At 53.8% G+C, this 16,574-nt stretch overlaps 1 protein-coding gene across 2 annotated transcripts in view; it reads left to right on the plus strand.

Annotated features, from left to right (window-relative positions):
• STK32C (serine/threonine kinase 32C) overlaps nt 1-14,159 on the plus strand; it is a 67,323-nt gene extending 53,164 nt beyond the window's left edge. The window contains exons 2-11 of one of the 2 annotated variants that reach the window (XM_064716668.1): nt 3,438-3,589; nt 5,290-5,463; nt 5,881-5,918; nt 6,585-6,674; nt 7,291-7,394; nt 7,484-7,600; nt 8,967-9,092; nt 9,231-9,362; nt 9,971-10,038; nt 10,808-14,159. In XM_064716668.1, the coding sequence (XP_064572738.1) occupies nt 3,471-3,589; nt 5,290-5,463; nt 5,881-5,918; nt 6,585-6,674; nt 7,291-7,394; nt 7,484-7,600; nt 8,967-9,092; nt 9,231-9,362; nt 9,971-10,038; nt 10,808-10,925 (1,086 nt within the window). In that variant the 5' untranslated portion in view covers nt 3,438-3,470 and the 3' untranslated portion in view covers nt 10,926-14,159. Of the gene's footprint in view, nt 1-3,416; nt 3,590-5,289; nt 5,464-5,880; nt 5,919-6,584; nt 6,675-7,290; nt 7,395-7,483; nt 7,601-8,966; nt 9,093-9,230; nt 9,363-9,970; nt 10,039-10,807 lie in introns of those variants that run through there. The other variant, XM_064716667.1, reaches the window with a different exon arrangement.
• Nucleotides 14,160-16,574: the final 2,415 nt, after the last annotated feature.

Here is a 16,574-nt window from a genome sequence, read left to right on the forward strand (position 1 = left end):
GAAACAAGGTCTTTGTGCAGCCCAGGGAGAGCCATCCCCACTGTTTACCAGCTGCATGCACCCTGCCCAGAATGGCTTTGTCTGAGCCCAGGAACACTCTGCTGTCCCTGGATAGCAAGGCTGAGTCAGGACATGTGGGCAAATGATTAGGTGACCTCTCATCTGAGTGGGGATTTCAGCCTGATGAATTCCTTCAGAATCAGCAGGGCAAGAAGTTATTGGATTTCTAAAGGAGAAAAGGCAGAGCCCGCTGGAGGCAGTGTGCCAGGCTGGGAAGGGTAGGGATTCAGCTGAGCTGCCAGCTGGGGTGACAGCACAGGTGTTGTCACTGTGATAGTTCAGGTGTTGTCTCTGTGACAGTTCAGGTGATGTCACTGTGGCAGCACAGGTATTGTCACTGGGATAGTGCAGGTGTTGTCACTGGGATAGTTCAGGTGATGTCACTGTGGCAGCACAGGTGATGTCACTGGGATAGCACAGGTGTTGTCACTGGGATAACACAGGTGATGTCACTGTGACAGCACAGGTATTGTCACTGGGATAGCGCAGGTGTTGTCACTGGAATAGTTCGGTGATGTCACTGTGACAGCACAGGTGTTGTCACTGGGACAGCACAGGTGTTGTCACTGTGACAGTTCAGGTGATGTCACTGTGGCAGCACAGGTATTGTCACTGGGATAACGCAGGTGTTGTCACTGTGGCAGCACAGGTGATGTCACTGTGACAGCGCAGATATTGCCACTGGTGGATAACACAGATATTGTCACTGCGATAACACAGGTGTTGTCACTGTGACAGCACAGGTGATGTCACTGTGACAGCACAGGTGTTGTCACTGGGATAGCACAGGTGACGTCACTCTGACAGCGCAGGTGATGTCACTGTGGCAGCACAGACATTGCCGCTGTCTCAGCCCGGGGGTGAAGGGGGCCCGGGGGTGAAGGGGGCCCGGGGGGCGTCGCCTGTCCCTGTCCTGGCTGCAGTCCTGGGTGGGCGCTCCGGCCGTCCCTGCGGGATGGGCGGCTGCACACATGCCCGCGTATCTGGGGCTCTGGGAAAGCTTTTATGTGCCGTGTCTTGAGCAATCCGCTCCCAGCTGCTGCCCGCCTTCTGCCTCGCAGGGCTGGCTCCGTTCCATTCGTTCTCCTAATGGCTGTATTTAACCACCAAGCCTTTGTGTGGCTGCAATGTGCAGAACGAGGACACAGTCATTTCTGCTTCTTGCCTAGCTCTGCATTGTAGTCTTGCCTGAAAATGGATTAATTTAAAAAACGCACTCTTGACTTGAGACCAAATAGTTGTTTATTCCTTCCCCAGGAACTGATGCATGAACAGAGAAGCACGAAAAGAAAAAGATACGTTTTGTGTCACTAGCATTTTGGGGGACACAAACACATTGATGCATGTCTGTAAGCATCATGCCACGGGCTCAGCTGCAGGACAGCCTCTCCACTGACATCCACTTTTCCCACAGAAATCAGAGAACAAACATTCCCAGAGTGCCCGGAACTGGTGCTGCTCTGCGTGGAGGTGATGCTGTTCCATTGCAGAAAACTGTTTATCATAATTACAGAGTACATGAAGTTTTCATCATTTTCTCATTTATTATGCTGGGCTCCCATTTTCACTGTGGAGAAACAAGAGACAAATGACATCAGAATAACATGTAATACTCATTAAGGTACAGCAAGTCATAACCTAAAAAATAAAGGACCTAGAAATTAATGAGCTTCCAGCAATAATGTGGAATAAGCTGCCATCAGGGGAGAATGTTGCTCAGCGCCTTGATGGCTGTTACCCAGAGGACTGGATTGTTTTCAGAGCAGTTCTACAGCAATGACCATGTTTTAAAGGAAAATTGTTAGGGCTTTGCTGCTCAAAGAATATATAAAATATATTTTTGCCTGGTTTATTGAACGAGCAACCAATTCAGCCTGCTCTAGGCAGGGGCTGGATCCTGCCGGTGGTGTGCATTGTGGTAGGTCGTTTATTATTATTATTAAGTTGCATGAAGAAGGTTTTCCCTTATGTTTTGTATCTGGAACAGTCTGTGGCAGCTGGAGTTGAAGGGCTCTGCTCGCCCATGGGCACCGGAGGGGTCCAGACGCAGGGAAACAGCTCAGGTCACTGTGCCCACGAGGTGCCCTTGTTGTGAGCTCTGAGGTGTGCAGAGAGTGATGGCAACAGCTGATTTTCAGCTCTCACCGCAGTTGTAACGACGGCGGAAAATAATCGCGGTAATTCCTGTGCATCGCTAATTAGGGGGTATATCAGGCTAACGATAACCACCCATTATTTTGTCACCTCCTGGCGGCAGCGTGTCCTTGATGATATTATACCGAGCACCATTAGCACTTGCACATGGTTATTAGTGGCAGCGTGTAGAGGCACAGAGCGCTTGCAGCTCCCACCTGTCTCGGTTCCCTGCCACCCACAGAAATTCCCTTTCCGTGTTCCACTCAGTGTAAGCAGGACCCGCTCTCTGCCTGCTCACCCTGGCCGAGCTGCCCAGGGAGCGTATCCAGCTCATCCTAATTACCGCCAGGGCTGATAATTAACAGAGGGCAGGCATAATTATAGCAGATGTAGACATGCCATTAGTAATTTAAAAAGAGTTACCGTGATAGCTAATTAGCTCTTGGGAAAGCAGTCACCTTGGTAATGAAGGTGTCATTAGCAGAGCTGAGGGGGGCGGCAGGGCCAGCCCAGGGGCTTGGGGTTTGGTGCCAGCCCGGGGGCTTGGTGCCAGCCCGGGGGCTCCATGTCAGCCCGAGGGTTCTGTGCCAGCCCGGGGGCTCTGGGGACAGGCCCGGGGGCTCTGGGGACAGGCCCAGGGGCTCGGTGCCGGCCCGGGGGCTCGGTGCCAGCCTGGGGGCTCTGTGCCCACAGCAGAGCAGGGCTCCGGGGACAGACCTGGGTATCCCTCCAGGCCAGGTCTTTGTTGTTGTAACCACTTTGCATTTTGGTCACTTTCTGCTGCCCGAAGGGATTATTCTCCCCTTGGGGAGCCCAGCAATGTGCGGGCAGGTGAGAGCTGCCCTGCAGAGCAGTGCTGTGAGCAGCGGGGCAGCGAGGCTGGCACGGAACCCTGTGGCTGCCTGTCTCTGCTTTCCATCCGGGCACAGTGAGCCCAGAGGTGTCTCACAGCTCCCACACAGTTGTTGGAAGCGCTGTCCCTTTGGAAAGCTCTCCAGACCAGCCATCATGCCCTGGAGGCAGCTGCAGCATCCGATGGGCAGTGGGCTGGAGCAGAGCCCACGCACTCCCCAGCTGGGCACAGCACCGAGAGCAGGCATGCTGCTGTCCGTAGGTACGAGTGTCAGCCTAGGGATCAGGGATGTGTGGGGGGTGAGGTGCTGAGCAGAGTGCTCTCAGCTCCCAAAGCAGCAGATGTGGATGTGGGACGTGCTCCTGACTGTTTTCTCCTCCGTGCCCAGGTGTGCATCGTGCAGAAGAGGGACACAGAGAAGATGTACGCCATGAAGTACATGAACAAGCAGCAGTGCATCGAGAGAGATGAGGTGCGCAACGTGTTCCGAGAGCTGGAGATCCTGCAGGAGATCGAGCACGTGTTCCTGGTCAATCTCTGGTGAGCAGCTCCCTCCCCATCCCCTCCCCAGCCTCGCACAGCCACGCACCCGATAATCCCAGGGGCTCTCATAACTTTTTCAGCAGCAGATCACTACAAACACTGGCATTTCAAGTTGCTCAATAATGACTTCACTCTGTGTGCACTGGCAGAAATATCCTCATTACTGAGCGACATCTAATTTTAAAAAACAATCTTAAAATCAGGTTGAAATCTAGCAAATAGCTTGAGTTGGCAATGCCTGGGAAAAATGTCCTGTCTAGGCAGTGCCAAAGGCTGCAGTCTGTCTCCTCTGCCCTACAACCACATCGACCCCTAAGCCCACCAGCATCCCTTGGTGTGCTTTGCATCACACTCACTGGCCAAATCAAACACATTCCTTTGGAGCTCAGACACATCATTATCAAATTTTGCAGGAAAAACTAATTTACAGTTTTAGAAAGCAGAGCATTATATCCCAGTGTCATTGGTTAGTTTGGGATGAGCCCTAGGCAGAGGCCTTGGGACCCCCTGCTCCAGTGATCTGTCCTTTCTCAGCCTTCCTGCCCAGTGAAGGGCCCCCTCCCCTCCTGCAGTGCTGGATGTGAGCCAGCCTGGTGGGGAGGGGGAGACTTCTAAAAATTGAGGAAGTTTTATACCCAAAGTGATGGAAGTGGGTGGTGTCACATTTGTTTTGTTGATCCATTGCTCCAGAATAGCCAATTGAGTTAATATTGATATTTTTCGGTTTCTTAGCAATTGCAAATGTTTTTCCCAACAAAGCAATGAAATTCTGGAGAGAACTTGTTCTCGTAGCGAACCCTTTGGTCTCATAGTTTTAGAATAAACCTACATTTAAGATGGGAGCAGAAGTGAATGATTCATAAGTATTATACAATCCCACATACTCTTTCCTTGGAAGTGCAGTCACCAAATATAACAATGAGCGTTGTTTGGTGTATCCCCACTGCTGTCAGTCTCCCGTGGGACCCACAGCAGATTTAGAGAGGCGGTTTACTCCGCAGTAAATATAAATCTCTTTTCCTGGTTTATCTGGTTAAATTAGCAGTTGTGTTTTCCAATTCATCTTTAAGATAGGCTGAGATATTTTAAGAAGGTTTCATGAGATTGTTTGCAGTTGAAAATGTGAAGTTTCCCTGAAGTGTCTGGCTGGCAGAGCCTGAGCTCTGTGCTGGTGGGCTGACATGGCACAGCTGCTCAGGGACAGTGACAGGGTGAGCAGAGGGACATTGCCTGGGATACTCATCTCTTTCAGGGAAACATTGCTTAGTGTAGGAATTGATTTAAAAACAAGCAAGCATCTTGAGCTGGACCTGCTTGATTGTGAAGGTGCAAGCAGCAAAGCTGCATCTTCAGTTTTGGGGCCAACACTGCAAGGACCTTGAGGGGCTGGAGCGTGTCCAGGGCAGGGAACAGAGCTGGGAAGGGGCTGGAGCCCCAGGAGGGGCTGAGGGAGCTGGAGGGATTTAAAAGCCATGTGGTTGTGGCATCTGGGGACATGGGCAGTGGTGGCCTTGGCAGGGCTGGAAATGGTTGGAATCGAAGGTCTGAAAGAGCTTTTCCAGCACAAACGATTCTGGGATTCTGTGCCCTTGGTGGGGCCACGTGCAGTTGTCCCTGGAGCTGTGTGATGAGGAGAGGAGAAAAGCCTGGCTGGGTTTGTGAGCCCTGGGAGGCTCAACCACTGCCCTGTGCTGCAGGTATTCCTTCCAGGATGAGGAGGACATGTTCATGGTGGTGGACCTGCTCCTGGGAGGTGACCTGCGCTACCACCTGCAGCAGAACGTGCAGTTCACTGAGGAGACAGTCAAACTGTACATCTGTGAGATGGCGCTGGCCCTCGACTACCTGCGGAGCCAGCACATCATCCACAGGTAACTCCACAGCCCTGCTGGCCTGGGCTGGCTCATGGTGCTGCTCCTGATCCCCCTTGGCTGCTGGTCCTGCCTCCACCACCCAGAGGGAGTCTGATGCTTCACTGGGCACTGAACATTTCAGGGCAGCTGTTAAAGCCATCCAGGGCTTCACGCAAATATCCCCAGTATTGTTATTCCTTTTCCTTAGGAATTTCTTTCCTTTCTAAACAAGTCTAATCCTTCCAGTTTTTCACCAAGTTGCCCAGGAAATGCTTATTTCTAGTCCATCATGAACGGGCTTGCCTCGTGTTGGAATATTTTTGTTTAATTTGTTCCTAATTTTTGATAGATAAACAATTGCAGGATTTTAGTCATTGAGTCTCATCCCTGGTCTGACTGAGATTCCATCTGCTGTAATCTTCCTTCTTTTCCCAGAGATGTAAAACCAGACAACATCCTCCTCGATGAACAAGGTAGGATCAATCTGCTCCTCTTTGTTTGCTCCCTCATTCATTCCAGGGACAGATTCTGTCCGGGTTGCTGGATATCTTTTTACCTGGGGAAAGTGTGGGAAAAGCTGCTCTGCTTTTACTGGATCATGTTTGCCTGAACATCCCTGTGCTTTTTAATGTGGAGAGGGTCACCCAACTGGCCTGTCCAGTGTGCTGTGGTCAGCCCAACTTCAGCCCTGGGAATTTGGAGTCACTGCAGTTCAATGGTTTCAGTGGCTTGGAGCACCCATGTCTAGTGGAAGCTCCCATGGCAGGAGCTTGGAACAAGATAATCTTTTAGTCCTTTCCAACCCAAGCATTCTGTGGTTCTGTGATAGTGTTGTGTTTCCCTGGTGTCTTTTTCACTCCTGTAGCTTCTGGCCAGGGCAATTTGGCCAGTGCTGAAGCTGCTGGGGGTTGCTGGCTAGCTCCAAGTGTGATTCAAAATCAAAACCCAAAGCTGCCTACCCTTTAATCACTGGCCAGCCCAAATCCTGGGAAACCTTTGGGATCCATTGGATCTGACCTTGACCTGCCCGTGTCTGTGCTACCCTGTCTGAGGGCAGAAGCTTATGAAAAAATGTGTTCTGACTCTGCATTGACACTGCACTGCCATTAATTCCTTCTTAAAATGTGTCTTTATTTAAGGTCATGCCCATTTAACAGATTTTAATATTGCAACCATCATTAGGGACGGGGAAAGAGCGACAGCATTGGCTGGGACAAAGCCATACATGGGTAAGAGACAATCACTGCCCTGGTGCCTGTGTCGTGTTCTGTGTGCTCAGCACACGCTGCCCCAGCCAGGGCCCTCCAGTTAATTTAGGACATTGGTGCTCGTGTCCAAGTGCTTCAGCAGAGCCCAATTGTGTGAGAAGGGGAACTCCCAATGAGAAGGCATTGGGGCTGGCATGTCACCCCATCCTGTCCCATCCCATCCCATCCCATCCCATCCCATCCCATCCCATCCCGTCCCGTCCCCTCCTGTCCCGTCCCGTCCTGCCTTCTGCATTACATCCTGTCCAGTCCCCTCCATCCTGCCCTGCCCTCCTCATCCCATCCAGCCTCCTCCTCCTGCACTCCCCATCCCTCTCTGGCTCCAGCCTTGCACTCGGTGTCTCCTGGGGCCCACGGTTGTGCTGTCCTGTGCTGGGAGGGAGGGCTGTCCCTGCAGGTGGCTGCCATCCCAGTTCCCAGTGAGGGCAGGCACCCAGCTGCTGCTCCCCTGCCTCACACAGCCTGCCCTGGGGCAGCCGTGCAGGAAGATCACCCTAAGCGCTGTGCACTGACTGACATGAGCTACTGGAGTAGAGAGCAATGAATAACCTGTTGTGTGTTGTGCCTTTCTGCTCAGCCCCAGAGATTTTCCACTCCTTCCTGAGCGGCGGGACGGGCTATTCCTTCGAGGTGGACTGGTGGTCCCTGGGCATCATGGCCTACGAGCTGCTGCGGGGCTGGGTAGGGCTCCGGCCGTCCCGGCCCTCGATGTGTGCTCTGGCTGGCCCAGAGGGACAGGGCACGCCTCACCCTTGTGCTCTTGTCCCCAGAGGCCGTACGACATCCACTCCAACAACCCCGTGGAGTCCCTGGTGCAGCTCTTCAGCACCGTCAGCGTGCAGTACTCCTCAGCCTGGTCCAAGGAAATGGTCGCGCTGCTGCGCAAGGTGAGGGCCCTGCTGGGGTGGAGCTGCATCGATTGCTGGATGGATTGTCCTTCTGGGGTGGCTTTGGGTTGGATGGCAGCTGCTGTGCAGGCAGGACTAGCTGGAGAATTATCAGCGTATTAATAAACAATGAATAATAAGAGTAATTATAGTAATTTACAAAATACAGGTGGGGAAAGTTAGGGATGTTAAGCCTTGAGAAGAGAAGCTCCAGGGAGACCTTAAAGCCCCTTCCAGTGCTTAAAGAGGCTCCAGGAGAAGCTGGAGACGGACTGGGAACAAGGCATAGAGAGACAGTACACACTGTCTCTCTGTACACTCTGGGAATGGCTCCCAGAGCCAGAGGGCAGGGATGGATGGGATATTGGGAATTGGGAATTGTTGCTGTGGCTGCCCCTGGATCCCTGGCAGTGCCCATGGCCAGGCTGGACATTGGGGCTGGGAGCACCTGGAACAGTGGGAGGTGTCCCTGCCATGGCAAGGTGAGCTTCCAGCCCAGTCCAGTCTGGGACCCTATGATTAGTTATGTGTGCTGTGTGTTTATTATCCTTGCAATAAGATGCATGATGTTTGATAGCAAGGGGATCAAAAAGTCTGGTTTTGGTGTGACAGTCAGATTCCCAGCTGGGCTAGAATTGTGCCTTCCAGCATCCCATCCTCTCCATGGTCAGTGTCACCTGTAAAGGCAGCACCTCTGGCTGGGATGGCAGCTGAGGTGGAGCTGCCCTGCAGCACTGGCTGCTCCCTCTCACTTGTTCTTTGGGGCTGAAGGGTCTGACAGGGCTGTGGGAGCTGCTGGGGGTTCCAGCTCTGTGGAATGCTCTGCAGCTTTCCTCGTGCTGCTGCTGCAGAAAGCTGGGATGTGTTGGGCAGCTGGTTTAGCTCTGGCTTGCTTGAGAACTCTGAAAAGTAGCTGGTGAGTTTGTTGTAGGAAAGATGCAGCTGCTGCCGGCAGCAAATGAGTGCCTCTGATATGAGTTAATGTTGGGTAGGCAATTTGCATAATTAGATTCAGTTTAATGAGGAGCTGCTGGCAGAGGCTGTGGCAGTGCATTCGGTGGGTTTGCATTGCCATCTGCTGGGCAGCCGGGCTGCCAGGGAATCCATCCTCACCAGGAATGTGCCAGCAGCCCCCTCAGCCGGGAGGGGACCCCCATGTCCCCCCCGAGCGCTGGGGTGCCTGCAGAACGTTTTCTTGGGTGTTTTTCCTGCAGTGAGTTCTCTATTTGCCCCAGCAGAAAGGCTCCTTGGCATGGCTGGGCCCTGCAGCTGGCCATGCAGGCTGCTGCTGGCTGCCTTGCCTTCCTCCTCTGGCAGGGATGCTGCTCTCTGCAGCGCTGTCTCAGCAGTGCTTTTCCCTCCCCAGCTGCTGACGGTGAATCCCGAGCACCGCTTCTCCTGCCTGGCGCACATCCAGGCCTCGGCCCAGCTCTCGGGCGTGGTGTGGAGCGACGTGAGCGAGAAGCGCGTGGAGCCGGCCTTCGTCCCCAACGTGAGTGGGCACCTGTGCTGTGCGAGCAGGGGCTGCTCCTCGCGCTGCGGGAGCCACTGTGAGAGCAGGGCTTTGCTGAGGGGCAGGGGGCCCCGGTCTCTGCTGTGCCTCGCCTCAGTGTGTCCCCTGTCCTGGCAGAAGGGCCGCCTGCACTGCGACCCCACCTTCGAGCTGGAGGAGATGATCCTGGAGTCACGGCCCCTGCACAAGAAGAAGAAGAGGCTCGCCAAGAACAAGTCAAGGGATAACAGCAAAGACAGCTCGCAGTCTGTATGTGCTCCCTGGGGTAACGTGCAGCTGGGAGAGGCTGGATCTGGGCGGGTGTTGCAGCTGTGACTGCCACACTGCGGGAGCCATGGGTTTGTTTGGATGAAAACATTTGCCCAGGGAGTCATTCCAACAACCACGTATCCTCTTATGGGAGTTTGATCAGACTTTCACAGTAGTGGGTACTTTGGCAAGTGAGATGAGCAGCAGAGGTCTGGTGTGTTCAGCCTCTGTCCCTGGGCACAAGGCAGCAGCTCCCTGGGTGCCTTGGCAGGGACTCCCACACGTGGGCTGTGTGCTGGGCTCTCCCTGAGCTCCCTTTGGGCTGACAGCACTCCCAAAATGCAGGATACATGGAGAAATGAGTTATGTTTATGTCAGGAATGGTGTGATCTGTGTTTTATGGAAAGCTGCTGCCATGGATGGCACCAGCCCCTGGTGAAAGCCAGGCACCAGCCCTGCTGCCTCCAGCTGTTGGGCTGAGGTTCAGGGGGGCGGGGGCTCCTGCCCACAGCTGGAGGCTCCTGCACACAGCTGGGAGTGCTGGGGGCTGCAGGCAGCAGTCAGATGCAGATGGGGCTGCTTATGCATGTTTTGTTTTTCTTCAATAGGAAAATGACTATCTCCAGGAATGCCTTGAAGCTATCCAGCAGGACTTTGTCATCTTCAACAGAGAGAAGTGAGTGTGTGGGGTGTTTTTTTATGGAAAAATATTCCTTTTTCTAACTTCCCTTAGGAATCAGTGCCAGTGGCTGACAGCCAGGAGCACCTTGCTGCTGGCTTAGCCCCAGGTGACTGGTGCCAGCAGAGGAGCTCAGGTCTGCCTGTGTGTGAAAAATGGCTCCAGCCACAGTGGGAGGCAAGATCAAGGATTATTGAGTGCCATTAAATAAGATATGCTGTGGAGAGACTTCTGGGATTTAACACGTGTGAGTGACACTGCCTCCGTTCCCCCGTGGCACCTGCTCACCCATCCTGCTTTCAGCAGATATGTTTTGGGAAATGAAGGCAAGGAAGGTTGGACTCAATGATTGTGGAGATCTTTAACACATAGAATAGATTTGCAAGATCATTCAGGTTGGAGCAGTCCCTGGTGGGAATCAGCAGGCAGTGAAATGCTGGATTAAAGCCACGGCTTCCCCAGGGCTGGGGCTGTTGGGTCTGTGAGCAGAGCGTGGGGCAGGCTCTGTGCAGGAGGGCTTGGCAGGAGCCTGCCTGTGCTGAGGGCACCCATGGCCGAGGTCTGGGTGGGCTGAAGCCCTGCAGGCTGTTTTGGGGCATTTCAGAGCAGGTCAGTGTGGTTTGCTGGTACTCTGGGCTCTGCCATGACCCGCGTGTGAGCTCTGGGAGGACTCCATTCTCCGTGGCTGTGCCATAGGCGCCTCTCGAGCGGGGAGTGGGGGACAGCCTGGGGACAGCTCTGTAACTCCTGTTCCTGCCTCCCACAGGCTAAAGAGGAGCCAGGAGCAGCCCAGCGAGTCCGTGTCTGCCTCCGAGACCACCGAGGAGGCCGAGGCCGAGCCCCTGCACATGTGCAGCTCCGTGTGCTCCTCGGGCAGCAGCTAGGCCGGGGCTGGCCGCCGCCCTCACTGCCCTCAGGTGCGCCGAGCACCCGAGCCCGCCGGACAGCACCGGCAGCTGCCCCGAGACTGCAGCACGCCAGATTCACACAGGACTGCCCGGGCCGTGGATGGCCAGGCCAGGAGCCAGATTGCCACAGGACTGCCCCGCACCATGGCTGCCTGCTGGGGAGGATACGGCCTATGCAACTTGTCAGGAGGAGATCAACTTATTTCGTCTTTCTGGTTTTGTGTCAGGTTGCTGATCCACACGTTTTTAATGCAGTGAGAGGACAGGGAACGAAGCCATGTCCTTGGGCCCCACGGGGAGAGACAAGGAGCAGGGAGGAAGGCCAAAGAGGTGGTGTGAGCTTGGCTTTGGCACTCCCTGTTCACAAATGCTGCTCTGGGGATGGGCAATCCCTGTGCAAACCAGAGCAGCCCCGGGGCTCTGGCACCAGCTCCTGGGAGCCTGCAGCTGCTTGGGCCCTGCAGCACAAGGATGTCCCAGGCACCTCCTTGTCCCTGTGTCACCTGTCAGTTCCTTCAGATTCAAGGCAAATTAATGTTTTGTGTGCACTCCATGGATTCTTCAGGGGCTGGGTAATGGTTTGATGTGTATTTGAGATGCATTTAAAATGTTTTCTTCCTTGTTGTGTCTGCTGCAGGCAGTGAGGAGCTGTGGGATGGGTTGGAGGCTCTGGCTCCATGTGCCCAGGCTCAGAGGACACAGTTTATCACAGGCTGAGGTTTTGTTGGAGGCAGAGTGGGTGGCCTTGCAAGGCTGCTTGGTTATGAAAGACAGGAATATTGTATTTCACCCTTCGATTTACTTTATTTTCAGTGTAAAGTACAAGTACTGTATATAATTTGCCAATACCTGTCTTAACTTCTTACTAAGACAGGAAATCTTCCCTTGCTCCAGCTGTGGGTGTTGCCTTTCTTGTTGCAGGGCCTTCACTGCTGCAGAGGGAGGGGTTTTGGTCGCTGTGCCCCCGAGCCCTGCAGTGCCACAGGACTGCTCCAGGTGTGTGGTGGGACCACAGTCACCATCAGCCATCAGCAGCTGTGTGTGCCAGGCACTGCAGGCTGCAGTGTTTGCACCCCTGCTGGGCATTCCTAATGCAGAAACGGATGGGAGGTGTTTTTAACAGATCAGGTTCTGGCAGCACCAGTTTTGCTGCGGTTTTTGTTTCCATGAACAAACCAGAAAGGCAGAATGGGACAAAATGATCTTCCACAGGCAAGGGCACAGCGTGTGTGTCTCCCACAGTTTTATGTGGGAATCAGTGTGTGGCTGCACTTGTGCAGAGATGTGTTTTCAGTGAACTCTTTAGGGCTGTGCAGGAGGAGGGGAGCTGCAGCTCTGGCTCCAGTTGCATGGTTATTTTCAGGGCAGAGCCAGTTATGAATTGCAGGTGATTTACTCCAGCACTGTGGGTAGGGTTTTACAGTGAATTCCGTTGCACTATTTGGAAACTTCCTGTAAATAACAGTAAAATTTTGGACTATTGGAATGACAAGGAGCAGTGCTGATTTTTTGACCAAACCATCCCACAGATGAGTGATGAAGATACATCCTCTTCAGCCAGAAGCTGTCAGGCCAGGAGAGGTGTTGGCAGTTACAGGACGTGTGTAATCGATGTTTTCGTTGCTTCCTTAGGACAAGAGACAGGTGTGGTGGGGGTTGGTGTGTGTGGGGAGGAGCTGGCTTGCTTCTCAAACTGAGCCTGCTCAGCCCAAGCCCTCTCTCTGTCACTCACCCGTTCCCCTTGCAGCACTCCCCTGCTGCAGGGCATTGTGCCACACAGCAGCACCTGGCACAGACCAGGAGGGCTTCTGGGGATGCCAGGGAAGGGCTCCTGCCCAGGGGAAACACTCTGGGTGGGTCCTGGCTGCCTGGGCAGCACCCTGGAACCCAGCAGTGCATCCCTGGGATGTGCTGGGGACACTTGGACCTGAGTCCCTGAGAGCAGCACCAGGACACAGAGCTGTGGGTCACTGTGCTGGCTGGGAGTGACACCGTGGACACAGTGCTGGAGTGCTTGGTTTTGGTTGTAAATAATATTTGGGCATAACCTCACCAGAGCCCCTGGGGGACAAGGTTTCATTGCCACCTGTTTGCACTCAGTCCCTGCAGTAGAAATGGCACGAAAAGAGCAATTGGAAAAGGGACAAGTGACAGGAACATCAGTGACAGCAGCTCAGCGTTACTGTCATTGTCAGAACCCCTGTGGAGGTTTCAGTGCTCCTGCCCCCCGTGCCCCTCTCTGGGCCCCTCCTGTGTCCCCATTGCCGTGTCCCTGTGTGAGCCAGTGCCAGCTGAGCCCAGCTCAGTCCTGTTGGCCCTGCACATCTCTGTGGCTCCTGCCATGGTGCCCCACGTCTGGCTAACCCCATCCACAATGCAGTCCTGGGCTCTGATCCCCTCTGCTCCCTGTGCCACTCCCCTGGGTGTTCCCTGGCCCTGGCACAGGCTGGGCTGGGCATGGCTGTGGTGCCCGTGGTGGTGCCCTTGTTCTGGCTGAGCCCTGGCTGCTGCTGCTGCTGCTGCTGAGCCAACCTCACAGTGAACTCGTGACAGAGCCCTGGTCCCACGTCCCAGCTTGGCAGGTGTCACCAACAGCTCTGGGCTGCACCTCCACCACAGCCAGAACACAGGAATTTTCTGTACATAAATATTTAAATACCTGTATTTTTTGTATGACAGATTTATACAGTGTGTGCCATTATCTGCTGTGAAAAGTCTACAGCACCTATGAATTATTCTCCTTTAATCACTTGCCATGAGATTGTTTTCTTATCTCTGTTGTGTTACAAAGTTTTGCAAAGTTGCATATTTTTAAGTGTTTGCATTGAATTCCACAGCCTTCACTGGGAATTTTGTGCATAAGACAAATGGCAGGTCAGGTCCTGATGTTTCTTCTGTTGCCAATTCTCTATTACTCCAGAGCTTGCCAAAAGAGTTTAAGAGTAATAAAATAATAGCAAAGATACCAGTAATATGGACTTGACCCTGGACTGAAATCCTGCTGCCTTGAGAGGGTATTTTTAAAAACTATTTCAGTGCAGATATATGTAAATATATCATTGTATTTTATGTTAATACATTCCTGTAATTTTCTTGCATGACAATTTTACCACATCACAGAATATTTAAGTTATGACAAGGCTGTGTTTTTGCAGATACTGTCGGAAGCCATTGCACATGTGGAGTAATAAATGTGTATTTTTAACATTGCCAAGGATTTGGTGTCATTCCCAGGGTATTGAAAGCACAGAAGCGTCCAAACGCTGGAGTTCTGGAACCCAGCTGGAACCAGGGCTGGTGGGACACTGCCAGCTGGCACAGAGCTGGGTGGGACGGGAGCTGTGGGACCACCATCAGCTCAGAACCAGGTGCTGGAAGGGGAACAGCCGGCCCCAGGCAGGGTGTGTGTTCCATGGAGAGCTGTGCCTGGCACTGGCCTGGGACAGTGTCACAGACATCTTTTATGAAAATCCTTTCCTTAGGATTTTTCCTCCTGAGAAGCTGGGAGGCCTCAGGAACAAAATGCAAACAATGGTTATCTGCTGCTGTGGAATGCAACAGGTGCATCTGGGATTGGTCTCATGGGGTTGTTTCTAATTAATGGCCAATCACAGTCAGCTGGCTTGGACAGAGAGTCTGAGACAGCTGCCTTTGTTATCATTCCTTTCTATTCTTAGCTTAGCCAGCCTTCTGAGGAGAACCTTTTCTTCTATTCTTTTAGTATAGTTTTAATGTAATGTATATCATAAGATAATAAATCAGCCTTCTGGGCCCCTGGTGTTCACAGGACAGCTGTGCCCACTCTGGCCCTGCTGCCATCCGTGCTGGGGCACCAGGGTGGGCACAGGGGCAGGGGGCACGGGGCAGGACCCGACCTCGCTGCAGCACAGAAGGGTTTGGTATTTCCACAGCTCACAGGGGTTTGGTATTTCCCCACACAGCCCCGGATTTTGTATCCTAACCTCAATAAAAGCACCCCTGGAAGTGTCAGGAGACCTCCGCTTCCCCTCTTTGATCCCCTCAGTGCAGGAATGATTTATCTGGCTTGTACCGTGCTGCTCGCTGGTGGCAGCACAGACACAGCTCCCAGGGATGCTGCTCACTTCAAAGGAGCAGTGCAGGCTGAGACAGTCCCTGTCTGAGCCTGACTCGTCCCTTCTGCACCCTCCTGGGTGTCCCCAGGCACCCAGGGTACCTGCTGGGCTGGGCTGTGCACTGCAGGGGGAAAGGGGAGGGTCACAGAGCGAGGGCAGCTTCCCACACACAGGGAAATCTGAAAATAAAACCCCTGAAATCCAGGGCAGGGGACACTGAGAGACTGAAATGCTCACCAGCAGCCAGGAGAGCTCAGTGTCTGCCAGCCCTGTGCCATCACCACTGTGCCTAAATCCTAAACAGTGTCAACTGGAATTTGCCAGGGACAAACAACCCTCACCAACCAGCCTTGTCTTTCTTACCTGCTGCAATTGATCCTGCTGCTGATCAGGGTGCTGAATGAGGGAAACCACAGAATTCCAGAATGGTCTGCATGAGAAGGGACATTAAAGCTTGTTCCACCCTGCCATGGGCAGGGACACCTTCCAGTGTCCCAGGTGCTCCAAGGCCAGGAGCAAGGTCCCTGGCTTGGCACTGCAGGGATCCAGGGGCCACGCTGCTCTGACGACTGCTGGGCAGGGGAAGCTGCAAATAAAAACAAAAGACACAGTGAGCAGAACGGATAAGCGGAATCATGCCGCTGCCACTCTGTTCTAGCACATGCTGCCTGAGGAATGGGCTCCTGAGCAGCACGGTCCTGAGAGAATTGGGTCATTCTGACACTGCGTCGAGGGATTGGCCACTGGCAGCTGCATCCTGGACTGGGTCATTGGGACACTGCTGCTGACAGGTGCAATTGGGGCACCTGAGCAGACTGCCTGTCGCATGGAAGGGAATTAAGGGTCCACCTGAGCAGGACACCGCTGTCCAGGTGATTCATGCGCCGAGTCCATGCCCTGAGCAGCACTGCTGTCCTGAGGGAATTGGGGTCCATCCCTGAGCAGCACTGCTGTCCTGGGGAACTGGGGGTCCATCCCTGAGCAGCACTGCTGTCCTGAGAGAATTGGGGTCCATCCCTGAGCAGCACTGCTGTCCTGAGGGAATTGGGGTCCATCCCTGAGCAGCACTGCTGTCCTGAGGTATTTGGGGGTCCATCCCTGAGCAGCACTGCTGTCCTGAGGGAATTGGGGTCCATCCCTGAGCAGCACTGCTGTCCTGAGGTATTTGGGTCCATCCCTGAGCAGCACTGCTGTCCTGAGGGATTTGGGGGTCCATCCCTGAGCAGCACTGCTGTCCTGAGGTATTTGGGGGTCCATCCCTGAGCAGCACTGCTGTCCTGAGGTATTTGGGGCCCATCCCCACAGCAGACACAAGCCCTGCAGAGCCTCTGCAGAGCCAGGGCTGTGCTGCCAGTCAAGGGCACGGAGCGTCTCGCCGTGTCCCTGACCCAGAGCCTGCAGGAAAGCTGTCCAGAGGAATTAGGGGCAGACACGGTGTGGGTGCCGCGGGCGGTTCCTGCCAGCTCAGCCTCTCCTGGCACCGGGGAGCTGCAGAGATGCTGCTGGCCCTGCTCCTGCACTGGGAGGAGCG

Source organism: Zonotrichia leucophrys, chromosome 6 (assembly GCF_028769735.1).
Source record: "Zonotrichia leucophrys gambelii isolate GWCS_2022_RI chromosome 6, RI_Zleu_2.0, whole genome shotgun sequence".
NCBI lineage: Eukaryota > Metazoa > Chordata > Aves > Passeriformes > Passerellidae > Zonotrichia > Zonotrichia leucophrys.